General features: G+C 41.3%; 1 protein-coding gene across 2 annotated transcripts in view; it reads left to right on the top strand.

The window, feature by feature from the left end:
- The first annotated feature begins 8,454 nt into the window (after positions 1-8,454).
- Positions 8,455-15,228, top strand: part of DIPK1C (divergent protein kinase domain 1C) — a 71,829-nt gene continuing 65,055 nt past the window's right edge. For both annotated transcript variants that reach the window (XM_075585475.1, XM_075585476.1), the window contains exon 1: positions 8,455-9,234. In XM_075585475.1, the coding sequence (XP_075441590.1) occupies positions 9,058-9,234 (177 nt within the window). In that variant the 5' untranslated portion in view covers positions 8,455-9,057. The remainder of the gene's footprint in view (positions 9,235-15,228) is intronic.

Genomic DNA, 15,228 nt, shown 5'->3' with positions numbered 1-15,228 from the left:
CACCGTATTTCTTCTTGACATAATAAAGCTCACGTCTATTAAAACCATTAGCCTTTGCAGTCAGCAGAAGCTTTTCTTTATTTGCCTTAGCCTGTCGCTTTGGCCTTGGCGTGGAAACGGCTGCCGCCTTTCGCTTTTTCTGCAAGACAGGCACGGCAGAGGTGAGTGGGTTCCTGCGTCCGTAGAATCGGGGTTGATCCATGGAAGCAGATGGCACAATGCAGTATCTGGACAAGGGCAAGTTCAGATAAAGATCATCGAGTGGTGGGCTATGCAAAGTGTGTAACCTTTTATGCATGGCGACGAGGTACAGGTGTTAATAGTGGGCGTACTCTAATGTGAGTCATTAACGTATAAATACAACATCCATTTTATGGATTCACTGCACATTGAATACACATCGACTAAACATCGAATATACATTCTGGTGTTTGTATTTTTCTACTCGCATCAATGCCTGTTAAAAAGATTTCAAAGGAGCTCAGCATGCGAATTAAGGAGATGTACACAAGCGGACACCGAATTGCTGCTATCCAACGCTGGTTAGCAACTTCTGGCATCGTTGTGCCAGCAACCACCGTGAGCTATCATGCACACGGAAAAAGCAGAGAACGCAAAAGGGCAGCAACGGTAACTAACGCCCAAGTATATTTATATAACTAATTTTTTTTTTTATATAAAATATTGTACTGTAGACCTACTAGTGTACTGTAATAGTGTACTGTAATTTTATAATTAGTTCGGTATATTTATACAGTATAGCAACGGTATATGTATATTTTTTATATTGCTGCATATTAATAGAACAATATATTGTGTACTGTAGATCTACTGTATCTAATATTTTAGTTATTTCGGTATATTTATATTACAACAGTATATATATTTTTTAAATTGCTGCATATTTATAGAACAATATATTGTGTACTGTAGATCTAATGTATCTAATTTTATAGTTATTTCAGTATATTTATACAGTATAGCAACAGTATATATATTTTTTATATTGCTGCATATTTATAGAACAATATCTCATTGTATACTATTTGTATACCAAATGATGTGCTGTGCTTGTGGCCTACTGCACTGTAACTTACTGGTTTGTTTTTCTGTACATTGTAGGGAGACAACTCTTCTGGTCGTCAAAATAAGTGAGGAGAATGATGAGAAGAGTGCATTAAGGGTCAAATACACTGTGCATGAAAATCACAATCTGACTGTATCCGAGAACAGCATAAAGAAGATGAGACGCAGAATTGGATGGAAATATGGACGTGTGAGGTTAGTACTGGACAGTACAGGAGGTAAAAGTGTTGTTTAAGAAACTGTACTGTACCGCTAAAATTATTTATTCCTTGTCATTACAGAGCGTACCCCATGATAAGGGACGTTAACAAAATCAAGAGAGTGGTCCAGGCCCAGACATGGATCGACAGTGGAGAAACTTTCCAGGATTGCATCTTCACTGACGGGTCTACTGCATCGCTGGAGAGATTTGCCACTTTTGCATTCCACAAAAAAGGTCGCATATCTATGAAGCCGCGGCCAAAACACCCAGTGAAGATGCATGTGTGGGGTGCCATCTCTAGGCGTGGACCATGATGCATTGTCATCTTTGAAGGTAAAATATATAAAATATAATTTTGCCTTATGCACTGTACTGTACTAGTGTGCAGTTTTCTGAGCACTTTTCTTTTCTTGTTATAGGAATCATGAATAAAGCTTTCTTCCAAGACAAAATTGTGCCTGAGATTGTGGAATACATCACACGTGAATTCCCGGATGGTCATCGTTTCTACCAGGACAACGATCCTAAGCACACTGCGTCAACAGCGCATATCCTTGAGCGCGGTATCAACTGGGTGAAGACGCCAGCGGAGTAAGTGCGGTAACCGTGTCTCATTTTTTTACCACTGTTTTTACTGTGTACTGTATCTCTTAAACTAATTGTCCTTTTTTCCAATGACAGATCACCAGACTTCAATCCGATCGAAATGGTCTGGAATCAGCTGAAGGACCATATCTGGAAAGTGGTGAAACCTTCAAAAAAGGATGAGTTGGCGAAAGGCATACTGAGTTTTTGGAACGATGTACTCACCGTGGAACGCTGCAATAAATATATTGACCATATTGTGACTGTGTTGCCCATTGTGATCGCGCGTAATGGGCAAGCATCAGGAGGTAGTATGGTATAGTACTGTAGTATTGTAAGTACAGTATGATACAGGTAAGTATGGCACAGATTTTTTCTTTCCTAGTAGTCAGAGTATACAGTAGTTCCAGTATAGACTAGTTTGACAGTACTAACTGCATACACAATGCCAAAATGCCATTATACAGTATGCACCTACAGTACAGTAACTGCTCAATTTTTTTCTTTCCAGAGAGAGCAGCACCAGCCATCTGGTTACATAGTATTTAACAGTAGTCAGAGTATACAGTAGTTCCAGTATAGACTAGTTTGACAGTGCTAACTGCCTACTGTAGTCCAATGTGGAGTAGCTATACAGTACAGTACACAATGCCATAATACAGTATGCACCTAACTGCTCAATTTTTTTTGTTCCAGAGAGAGCAGCACCAGCCACCTGGTTGCAAAGTATTTAACAGTAGTCACAGTATACAGTAGTTCCAGTTTAGACAAGTTTAACAGTACTACACATCACACAATGCCATAATATAGTACGCACATAACTGCACTAATTTTTTTATTTTCTTGTCTTTTCAGGAAAAAAGGATGGACTGGGGGAGAGGGGGGTCGTGTGAACAGTCTGAACTGTTTGTACAGTCAAGTGTACAGTATATAAACAGCAGTAATGATGTACACAAAACCTCTCCTCTCTCAATGAACTACTGTACTGTACACAGAATGAGGAAGAAGATAAAGACGGAAGAAATTATATTACTATATATATATTATAAATGATATATTATTAAATGATATTATTATCAATGTGCATTATTTATGTTTATCCACCGGCCTTCAATTTCAATCTGCCAGAAGAACTTAATAAAGACTGCATTATGTATTACTTATGATTATTTTTATATTTGTATTTTTTGGTTCCTGATAAAATAAAATAAATATTTATTTACATTCCTGCTAATCATAATCATTGACAACAATCCCCCCACACCTGCAGTACACCAAAGAAAAAGAATGAATGACAAAGCAACATGAATCAGTTAATTGTTTTTTTAACTCTCAATTCTCACAGTGCTGTGCAAATTAGATTTACATATCAAATTTGAGAAGGGATTTTTCCAAAGCGTTACCGCAAACAAAGCCTCAAAGGGTTGGATGGGGGGGTGGGTGAGTCATGCACAGTAATCAGCTAGCTCCCATCTCAAAGAGGATTACACGCAGGCACAGTGAGGTGACTGACGCTCGGCTAGGGACGGATTAAAAATACAATGGAAATCTTCAGAAAATTAATGACAATGTGGAGGTGTCTGTCGATAAGAGTTTCAAAACCTTGAGCGAGCCTTGTGTGTGTGCGTGGGGGAGGGGGCTGCATGAAGGATTAGCTGTGCAGCAGTTCAAAGAAATAACATAATTTCAAAAGGCAGTTCATCATAATAATTTGATCCCTGCATCCCCAAATACAGTACGTAAAAGGCACACAAATCAACCATGTGCAGTCAAACGCACAGGGTCGCAGTCAAAATCTACAGCACAGATTGAATATCGTAATATCAAGATGGTTTTTGCAGGCTTGTGAAGAAAATAATAATTAAAAAATTTGAATAATTTTTTTTTTTTTTGGTCACTCACTCAAGCAAGCAGTGGTGGGCGAAGTTACAGGCGCATGCACAGTAATCACCTGCTGTCAAGCTGGAATGTGATTGAAACCAGAAAGACACACGTTCAAAGGAATGGTGTGGGAGAGATGTACTGCATTGTAGAGAAGATAAGAAGTTGAAATACCCTGCAGTGCAGTTAATTATCCTGAGCGAGGGGAGAGCGCTGTATACTGTATGCCAAAATGTGACACTGTTACAGTACTGTACACGCCTATGCGTTTCAACAATTGTCAAATGAGACATACTGTACAGTACAGCACTGCAAATGCATGTATAATGTAAATATGCAAATTTACAATTACTGCGCGCACACACACTGTGTACTGACGTAGGTGGAACCGCGAAGTTATTAGACTTCCAAGACAACAGCTCGCAAACGCCCCCCTGAGTTTTTACACGGCATTGCAGTATTGCAGACAGCGAGAATAAAATGCTAATATCACGAGCGCTAAAATAACGCAATTCACTCCTTACCAAAAAAAAAAAAACGCATCTGACCGGGATTATCAGAGAGCCGCGGATCTAGCCGATTTAGACTAAAGGCGGCCGCCACTGTATATATATATATATATATATATATATATATATATATAGCCTGGGTTCCCCATGTCCCCCGTCTGCCCCCAACCTCTGACTTCAGCTGTGCCTGGCAGCGGTGGCAGTGGGGGGGGGGGGGTTGTGGCAGGCGACCCGGTCGCCGGATGTTCCCCGTGCAGGCCGTCGCCATCTTGGCTGCAATGGCATGCAGCTAGGCCCCAACACCCCTCAGCTTGTGGTCGCTGCAGGGACAGGCCCAGTAGTTAGGGACACTGCCCCTGTAGTACCAGTGTGAGGGACACAGCCAGGATGCAACAGCGAACTGGCAATCCGGTGGTCTGGGACCAGACCACCATACAGAGAGAGTAAGAGACTATTACGGTGGGACACACCTGCTGGACACTACCCAACGTGGTGGGCGGTCCCTTTGTCTGCTGTCGGCGCTACCGGGTGCTGAAGTACCCAGCAGGTATCAACAAGTGCAGCAACTTTACACACTTTAGTTGTGGGCAGCGGTGTCTCACACATTGGGTCATTTGCTCTTGTGGACACCAGGGTGGTTGGGTGAGCAAGGGCCCCTAAGTACAGTGGGGATATATCCCATCAGATGTGGACCGTGGTTGGAGGACATTTTGGGGTTACGGCCCTGCGAGGCCCAGTTAGTGGGGACGTTATAGCATTGTATTCTCTCTCTTATGCATACAGTAAACTGTTATTCTTATCAGTGTGTGTATTATTGAATTGGGTCCTGTGGTGGGGTTAACCAACATAGTAGGATCCCACGCAGGTGGATCTGTCACCAGACAGATCAGACACACCCCAGGCTGCCAACAGCGGAGGCTCGGTCCACTTGTGAGCAACAGGTAACGCAGCACACACACCATAGCCGCCATATTTCCCAGGGGGTGGTGGAAAGGCGCTACATATATATCGAGCAAATAAAAATATCACTTGTGAGCACATTCACATATCTTAGACAGGTCTGCAACCCTGCCTTTCATCATTATCACCTAGCATACAGTGCTTCCACTGCAGCAAGGGATTCAATGAAATTACATGCAAATGAGCATGTGATCTTTATATATATATATATATATGTAACTGTGTTTTCCCTGGGCCCTTCTAATCCTGACCCCTATGTGATAAAATCCCCCAATTACATGGATGTGCAGTGTGTGTGGTGCACCTGCTGGCTTACAGGACTCCTGAGTCTCCCGCTGGGTGTTGTAGGGGATATTTCACAATGACAGGCGTCTGAGGTAGTGTTCTGAGTCCTACTCACATTTGGTACAGCGCCTCCATCCCATCAGAATCCGTACGGCGGCAGGGAGGAGTATCTGACGGGGAACTTCTTGGTGCATCCTCCTGGTAAATAACTCCACACTCACACAGGAGGGATCTTGTGAACCAGGGCATCTTTAATGCCATCTCCTCTGGCAGACTGCCCATCATAGCGGTTGTACTTAGCCGCACATTTCCATGAGGTACTCCATGCAGAAGGTTCCTCCTCTCTTAATTGAGTTGCTCTCCACCTCTCCCCTAAGGGAGACCACCAGCTGTCAGCTTGCACTTGACTCTCTGACAGACAGACTTGCACTTGACTCTCAGCTTGCAAGTGCAAGCTTGCACTTGACTCTCTTGTCAGACAGACTTGATCAGCTTGCACTTGACTCTCTGACAGACAGACTTGAACTGCTGCAGACACTTCACTCAGGATAAATCATAACCACTAACTTTAGGCAGTTCTGTACCTTATATAGACTCCAGAAAAGACCCACCCCTGTGTCATTAACAGTGGACACAAAGCATGTTGTCACTTCCTTTGCTACATATGACACTTCACCAGGGTTTGAGGGCAAACCTCCATGATAGTTACTGGCAACCCTGCCTTCTTACCAGGATTACTGCCAGCATGAGAGAGATCTGTACACCAATTTTACACATGGCTACATATAAAGATAAAAAGATCACATGCTCATTTGCATGTAATTTCACCCCGTTGCGTGATGCCGTGATGTCACAGCATCACGGCATCCCATTGCCATGGCAACATAGCGTCATATGACGCTGCACGGCCATGTTTTTCAGGACCTGCAGTGGAAACATTATAATTTGCAGGGGAGAAGACTGTGATCGCCGCACCACGCCGCTGGACCCCGCCGCAGGATCCGTGCCGCAGGACTCAACAGCCATTAAGAAAGAGCCGGAGTGTACAGTGGAGTAGTGCATGTAGCCGGGAGAGCTGATTTCGAAGTTACACGGCGCGTGGATTCCACATATGTTTGCGGAGAGAGTGTGCAGCTGATTACAGCAGAAGCCTCGAGCATCCGACTGCAGTGCAGGGGTATGAGAATTTTTTCTCATAAATGCTCAAGTTCAAGCTGCGTTTGTGAGTGTGTATTTTATTATATATCCAGTCCCATAAAATTGTGAAAATTTTAATACACTAGGAGTGCGCCTGTGTGTTTTTCTTATTTTGTCTACAGATATCTATGAGGGATTGGTGATCCCTGTATTCGGGATACAAAGACTCCGGAGGACTGTGTTTTGGGACTGGTTATTATTATTTAAACTAGCACTTTTGTGGTAAACTACTGTAAATACACTAAACACAAAATGTACTAAATCACAAAATATACTTAGAATATAGCCCTCTGTATAGGAGTTGAAGAGATCCTTTCTTTTCCATACATATACTGTACTAGCACAATAGTGTATGTGTTAAAACAATAGTGATACTTGTTTGCCAGCTATGCGATAGGGCCCCAATTGGGGCCATTGCAGTTTAATGAATAACCCACATTGTTTAAAAGTATTCATTGCTTTATTAAATCGTCGGTAGTTATATTATCATCACAATATCTGAGTAGAAATTAAGGGATTATTTTGCATTTTTAAAACAATTCCCTCTACTCTAAAAAACAAAAACAAAAAAAAAACCTTTTGTAAAGTCCATGAGCCTATATTCTTACAGAGCCCAGCTAACCTTTAACCTTGTGGGGGAAGTCCTTCTGAAACTCTCTGCTGCCTTGGATAGAACATCTCGGAATAAATCAAGCTGATGCTAAATCTCCACCCTGGTGATGTCAGTGCCCTCTCTTGGAAAGCAGATCAAACAAACAGCTGGGTGAGAGGAGCAGGGAATAAAGGGAGAAGAGAGCAGCCAAAAAAAATCTTCCGAAGGCTGAGTTCAGACAGGCTGCGATGCGACGTGCGCACGCAAGTACACCACTCTTTCGCTTTGGTGGGTGGGAGTTTTCAAACTGAAAACGACACCCGACGGTGAAGAACAGCGTTGACGCCGCTGCACTTGAAGACAAATGAAGTTGTGATTTGAAGCAGAAGCCGCGTCACGTGTACTTCGGCAGCCAATCACAAACACAGTTTTTTTTTTTAAGTCCCGCCTCCAATCGCATAATTCTGTCTGCTGGGGATGAGCACACATCGCCCAGCTTAGAGGCGCAGACGAGCGGTTGCGAAGCAGCCTGTCTGAGCTCAGCCTAATACAGTGGCACTGGCAATATTTAAAAGTGTTTAGAAATCAGTACATTTTGAGATTTTGTTAAGGTAAATTAGGAACACTTTTATATGATGTGTTGAACTCAACGTTCATTGAGACATTTGTACTCAACTCCAACTTCCAAGGCGTATATATTATATATATATATATATATATATATATATATATATATATATATATATATATAAATAAATTCTTTTTTTTTTTTTTATTTAAAAAAAAAAATAGAAATAGCCGTTCTAGTTCCTTTTTTATTTGGACTAACAATTGATATTATAAAACAAGCTTTCGGGGAGCTCTACTCTCTTCCTCAGGCCAGGCAATAAAATGCTGCTTCTCTAATTGCTTTCTAATGAGAACAACTAATGAGGGCAATGCATAATCATATTAGATAATTAGCTTTAACACTACTAGTAGCTGGTTTCGAAAGACCTCAGTATACGTAGAAACTGAGGAACAGCAACATCATGACTTAGTAGACAAGTCAAAAATGTTTCTAATTTTCCAGGGACATAACATATACAGTATGTGCTTGTTTGTGATAACTGTGAGATGATATAATTACAGTATTGTGGTGAGACTGATCTCTGTAGGCATTGGCTCAGAACAATTCATTGCCAGAGCTATCAATCTTCTTGACAATCTCTTTAAACGTCTCAGACGGCCACCTCCACAAGAAAACATTCACAAGAGCAGCTCTAAGCAGGGGCTCAAACCCCTTTTTAATCTTCTGTGTGAAGCTAACAAAAAAAAGCTGCCTGTTAACTGGGAGAGCTGGTTGACACAGGAGACAGCAGACAAAAGAAGGCGGAACTACGTGGCTTACATTCAAAAGGAGATCTCCGTGTTCTTGCAAAAGCACCAGCACTTTCAGAGAAAGCGAAAAGAAAGAGACAGAGATGGTTTAATAAGTCTACTTTTCCATGTAGAAGGCAGCGAGTCAGGACTCGTATCAGCAGGGGCTGCTGAACGCGGTGGGGATGCTGCATAAAGATGGTGTCCTGCCCACCTGCCAAGGGTTTCGTGTGTACACACAAGCAGTTTATAGGTGCTTCCCAGTGATTGAATGTTTTCTTGTTCTTAAAGAGACTTGAGGGATAGGAATAGCAGTAGCAGTTAGGGGTTAGAGATTTCAAGGAGCCAATCATCATTAATGCACTGAAACTGGAAGATGTAAGGCTCACACTGAGCTTACCATGAGAATATTTGTTTTCAAATGGCTGAGGTTAAAGATCCTGAAGAGAAATACTTTCTTTTTCTTGCTGTTCTGGGTTTCCTGCTGGATTTTCGTGAACACATTTTTGTTCGTTCACAGAAGCATGTTTTCAGATCACTGCACTGATGAGGAAAGTAACAGGATCCTTGCTGGACTGGTATGTTATGTGAAACAAAACTGCTTAATGACTAACGTTCCAACTTCACTAATACCATAGGAATATTCCTGTGACAATGTCCCCTTTCACAGTTCTCAAGGCTCAGTGCCTTGTCCGTGCCTTTGGAAAGGGTGAAACTGGGTCAAATCCCAGTGTACCCTTAGGCAAGGCAGTTTATCTCCCCCTGTGCCTCGGGCACCAACATTAGATTGTAAGCTCTTTGGGACAGGGATGCATTGTACCTGCAAAATACTATGTACAGCGCTGCATACAGTGTGTGAGTGTGTTTATATATATATATATATATATATATATATATATATATATATATATAATTAATTAATAAGTATATGTGCCATATTGGTTTAAAAAAAATCCAGTTATAGTATTTCTGTATACAGTAGTACAGTATATAAGTAATATATGTCACAAACAGACTGTACAATTAAAATATTCTTGTTTTCAAACTTTATTTTGTATGTTGTTACATAATTATCACTCATTCTATTAAAGAGAATGTATGAGAAGTTTGACTAAACCCAACTGTAAACCCAATGCACTGTAAAATATGGATAACAGTTATTTCTACATAAGTAATGTAATGTGGAGAAGAAAAAATAACCAAATGTCCAAACCCCAGTTTTAACTGTGTGCATTATAAACATGGAGCAATTGTTTAGTGAATGTGTGAATGATTTTCCCAAAGAGATGATGACTATTGACTGCATGCAGTAAGGTCCAGATAGTCAGGTGAAGGTGGTAGGCTTAAAATGCATTAGAAATCAGTGTGCTAGGTAGTTCTTTGGAAAAATGTAATTGCAGAATAGAGTACAACCAATACATTTAAAACAAAAATAGTAAGCCTACATATGAAATTGTTGTGTGCAAATGAAGGGTCTAAGGCAGTGTTTTTCAACAGGGGTTCCCTGCAACTTTTAGGTCATTTAACAATTGTACCAAATACAGAAGAATTTAAAATGCATCTGATCTCAGACGCGCTATTAGAGATGGTTGGAGTGCCTTACAATGCATCTGATCTCAGACGCGCTATTAGAGATGGTTGGAGTGCCTTACAATGCATCTGATCTCAGACGCAGAGTGGGTTGGAGTGCCTTACAATGCATCTGATCTCAGACGCGCTATTAGAGAGGGTTGGGGTTCCTTACAATGCATCTGATCTTAGACGCGCTATTAGAGAGGGTTGGGGTTCCCCAGAATTTCACAATATAAGTATAGAGTTCCTCAACTAAAAAAAAGTTGCAAACTGCTGGTTTAGGCCGCGCTTATAGTGCGCGCGACGGATGACGTCACCTGTCGCCGGCGCCACCCACGATAGTTGTATTTCGCTTTGCAATCGACCTGGCCATTGATTGGTTCAGAGGCTGTCACATGTGGTGACAGCCTCTGAAAAATAAAATTTGACCGGCTTCGTAATTTCGCGCCGCCCCGTCGCGTCGCGCTTACGCAATGGCGGCAATACATTTGTATTGCCGCGACGTTGCGTCGCCGGCACTATAAGCACAGCCTTAGGAAAACACAGCAAAGGTAAAAGTTACATTTAGTGACTGACAGTTGCTGCCTGTGTATTGACAAATATACAGTGCAGCATATATTCATTTCACTATATTTCCCACTTAAAGCAACAATTCCATCCATCTGCCATGTATATTATTTTTACAGCATTGTAATTTGGGGGTTCTTTTAGAGCTACCTCGCATTATGGGGACTCACCGTTTCCTGAGATGTACATCATTTTAGTTGCCATTTTATGTCCTGGATTTTTAAGTATGGCGATAGTGGCTTCTTATTGGCTCGGGGGATTTGATGGCCATTTTGATTTTGTGAATGAGTGAAAACATCTGCAACTAAAACGCTAAGTATCTGGGGAGCCCGGGAATCCCTGCTGTTCAGTTCCAGAGGACCCCCCAGTTTAAATTCTGTAACAATAATCTAGATGGTTAGAAGCAAGAGTGTATTGTATTGTATTGTATTGTATGTCTTTATTTATATAGCGCCATTAATGTACATAGCGCTTCACAGTAGTAATACATGTGGTAATCAAATAAATAACAGATAATATAAATAACAGATCATGGGAATAAGTGCTTTAGACAAACATAACATTAAGGAAGAGGAGTCCCTGCCCCGAGGAGCTTACAATCTAATTGGTAGGTAGGGAGAACGTACAGAGACAGTAGGAGGGAGTTCTGGTAAGTGCGTCTGCAGGGGGCCAAGCTTTATGTATCATGTGTTCAGAATGTTCACAGTGCTATTCGTATGCTTCTTTAAGCAAGTGTGTCTTAAAGCGGCCGGGCAAGCCCGGATTGGTTTGGATATCCCATCATAGTTGAATGGGTCTATCTTATTGCAATTTTTATCCAACTCAAAATAAGATCAGAATAATGCTGTCGCTTATATTTTGCAAGTAGGATTACCCACATTAATGTTTTATAATATGGCACTGCAATGTACCAAGTACTGATTTTAGGCACCCATCTAATAGATTAAGACTCAGCGGTGCGCAAAGTGGGGGGTGCGACCCCCAGGGTGGGTGGGCGCAAGACTGCGGGGGGCGCGGGGTTATCAGAGGCCCCACGTGCTTCCCGAAGGCACTTAAATTAAGTGACGGAGGAGCTGCAGGGCCTCGTTAAACCTGACTTACCTTGGCTCCGGCGGCTTCATAGACGCGTCGCCATGGCAACGTGACGTTATGCTGCCGGAGCCGAGGTAAGCGGAGAGAGGGGAACCGCCGGCAGGGGGGCACAGGGGAAAAAGTTTGCGCCCCCCTGGATTAAGTGATTTGTCTAAAGTCACAAGCATCTGACACTGAGGCAGGTGAACTTGGTTCACATGCCATAGGCCGTTGTGTTACCACTAGACTACTTCTTCATCCATATGAGGAAAGACTTATGTCCATGTAATGACATTTTATATGTCAGTATGTTTTGCACTCACTTTTCTTTTTTACGCTGCAATATGGGAGAGGATCTGAGCCTACCGACATTGTCAGAAAAATTGTTTTTACAACAAGGTCTTCTATGTTCCATGATGTGTATATGGTCGGTGAACAGAACCACACAACCTTTTCTGGAGGCACCCATTGGTATATCATTTTGACTTTATATTAATGACCAGTGAGGATGGGTCTGAGTGTTACACCTGTCACTTCATACATCCCCAGCTCTGCCAGTGAAGGGGGCACTGTTTTAGAGATTATGGGGCCTATGCAGAGAGCAGCGCTTTTTAAAATTGGAGAGGGGAATAAAAAGTAGGTTTAATGGAGAGTTTTATTCTCCATATGCAGAAATGGGCGAAATCCGCTATTTTTAGCATTACTGCATGTGGAGAATTGTAAATGAGGAGATGCGCGCAGCTATATATAGCTATACAGCTATATATAGCTATATATACCCTATAGCCGGCGAGCTCCTGCTTCTTGCCAACTTTAGTTGGCGGAGAAAATGGACGAAAATCGCGCCAAAAACAGCCGCTAGATGGCGAGCGCGCCTTTCTGAATTCGGATAGTTTTCAGACTGGCGAGATGTAGGTTCTCGCCAGCCGCACGGCGAGATTCAGAAATAGAAAAAAAATGGCGCTTTTTTCGTATCTCGCCATTTTCTGCTGTTTTCTGCGCGAATTTCTCAAAAAAATGGCGAGATTTACTTTAGCGCTGCTCTCTGCATGAGGCCCTAATTCTCCTACGGGGTACATGGCAGTGGGGCACAACACACAAAATCAGTATGCTGTACCTAGTAAGGCTAAATTACTACGTTAATATTAACATTTATTTAGTAGTTATACTATACTCATTTTCCAAAGAGAAGAAGCTTTGACATTTAAGTTATTTCTGTCATTTAGTATAATTTCACACTGCAGCATTTTCGTGTTAAAGGAGCACTTTTTCAAAACTCCACACTACTCAAACATATACTGCTGCTTTAAGAGAGACACAGAATCTCTTTTATCTGTTTCAATTAGTTCCCTTTTCAATAAATCTGGAGAAAACTAACAGATCTGTTAGAAGAATCCCTCAGAATAACAAAGATTCTCATCTGACAAAGCTTGTTTACCTTACAAAACGGATCAGTATTTTTTGGTATGAATGTGGGTGAGAACAGACTGTTTTTTTTTTGTTTTTTTTAAATTAATTAAAACAAAACACAAATTTTAGGCAACCAAGGGCAGCTCGTCTGTGCTCACTAGAATTAGATTCTGCTGCGTATTGTCCCTTTCCTTCCAGCCATGGAATTCCAGTCAATGAGGTAGATTTTTTTTTTTTCTAGAACTGAAATTCCACCCAACGGATTCCGAATCCCTGAAATATGGAGAAGGAGAAGGGGAGAGAGATATATGCTAATAGCTGGATTAGATACAGGTGTGAGTGGTAGAGTTCTGGGTTCGTATCCGGTTCTATTTCTACCAAGATGCCTTAGATGTCAACTCAATATAGTTCTTATGGAAATCCTTTTTAGGAAGTGTGGGATGTGAGTAATTTACATATACTTTCTGTATATCTCTCAGGTAAGCTCCTTGCGAAAAAGAATATTAAATATAAATAAATGAAAAATGTTACATCTCCCATGAAAACTATAATAAACTGTAGGTATATTTGTTGTAAAAAAGAAATGAATACAAAATGCCCTATTAAAGCAGCAGTCCAAGCTGCTGTCCCCCCCCCCCATAAACAACAACTCCCCCACCCCCCCCCCATAACCCACAACTCCCCCACCCCCCCACTTTAATATGTACATCAATACAATCCACACAATGATAAGTAATTAGATAAGTTGCGTTATGCAATGGTTCCGATCCATTCTCCTGTGATCGATTGGCAAAGATTCGGATCAGGGGGTCCACTTAATGTGTCAGTGCAGAAGAAGAGGACCAAAGATGCAAAATTCTGTGAGAAGAACACGTGACCAGGCAGTCACTAAGTACAATTGGTGCACTGCTAGAGAGGGCAGGGTTCAAAAAGGGGTGTGCCAGAGCCTGTTTCAGAAGAAGAAGGGGATGTGACTTTGTAAATGGATGCTATAGAAACAAAAAATCCTTGTTTCATTATAATACATTAAAAATGTAATTCAGAGTTGTTTAAAAAAATGCTACACGTATTTTCTCATAGTACAGAACTTATTTATTTAAAAAAATCACACGTAGGCTATTGCTTGGTCTGCAACTTTAACTGGGAAAACAGGATTGCATAGTTTACTTTAAAACCCTCAGTAAATTAATTGGGAAAAAAAATGCTGTTAGTCTTTTAATAATATATCGATATACTAAGACAAAGATAATAATTGATTTTGCAGTGACCAATATATTAGCAGAAAACTAATTGCTTATGGGACTTATGCCAAGTTTTTTTAATGGCAGCTGTATTGGATTTATTTTTTATGCACACTAAGCCGAAAACCCCCCACTTTATTCTTCTCTGTTTGAGGTATTGAGTGTACAAGGAAAAATGTATTGCCTGTGGGCATGAAGGTAATCTAAGGCAACGCTTACTGCCTTACAGGGGTCACACGTGTCACTGAACCTAGTTGCTCAATATAGTTGTGTATTTTGTGTCAAATTTCAGGAAATGGAAGCATAAATGGCAATTTAAGGTGCAGATACGCATCACAAGTCCATACGTAGGAATGACCTTTGTTTACACCACAGTGTTTGTGAGGCGCAGAGGCAGAAACATTTTTTTTAAAAACATGTTGCCCCAAGAACATGTAAACAGTCAGACCTGAGACTAATCACAGATGTGGCTTGAATGCTGTTTCCTGGCTGTGGTAATGACCTTGTTGTATTAACTCCGGCAGAGCTATATACTGTATATGTATTTCTTTCTATGTGGGAGTGGCTTATCATATTGACCAATATGTTACAGTTCCTACTAAAGAACTTTAGGGCTGTTGCTGAGAGACAAACTTATATCTTTATTTGACTTTCTTTGAGAAGAGGAAACTTTTCTCAGGGAAAGCAGAAAAATCCTATATTTTGTTGATT

The sequence above is a fragment of the Ascaphus truei genome, chromosome 2 (genome assembly GCF_040206685.1).
Source record: "Ascaphus truei isolate aAscTru1 chromosome 2, aAscTru1.hap1, whole genome shotgun sequence".
Taxonomy (NCBI): Eukaryota; Metazoa; Chordata; class Amphibia; order Anura; family Ascaphidae; genus Ascaphus; species Ascaphus truei.
This window is presented reverse-complemented; position numbering and strand designations above follow the sequence as displayed.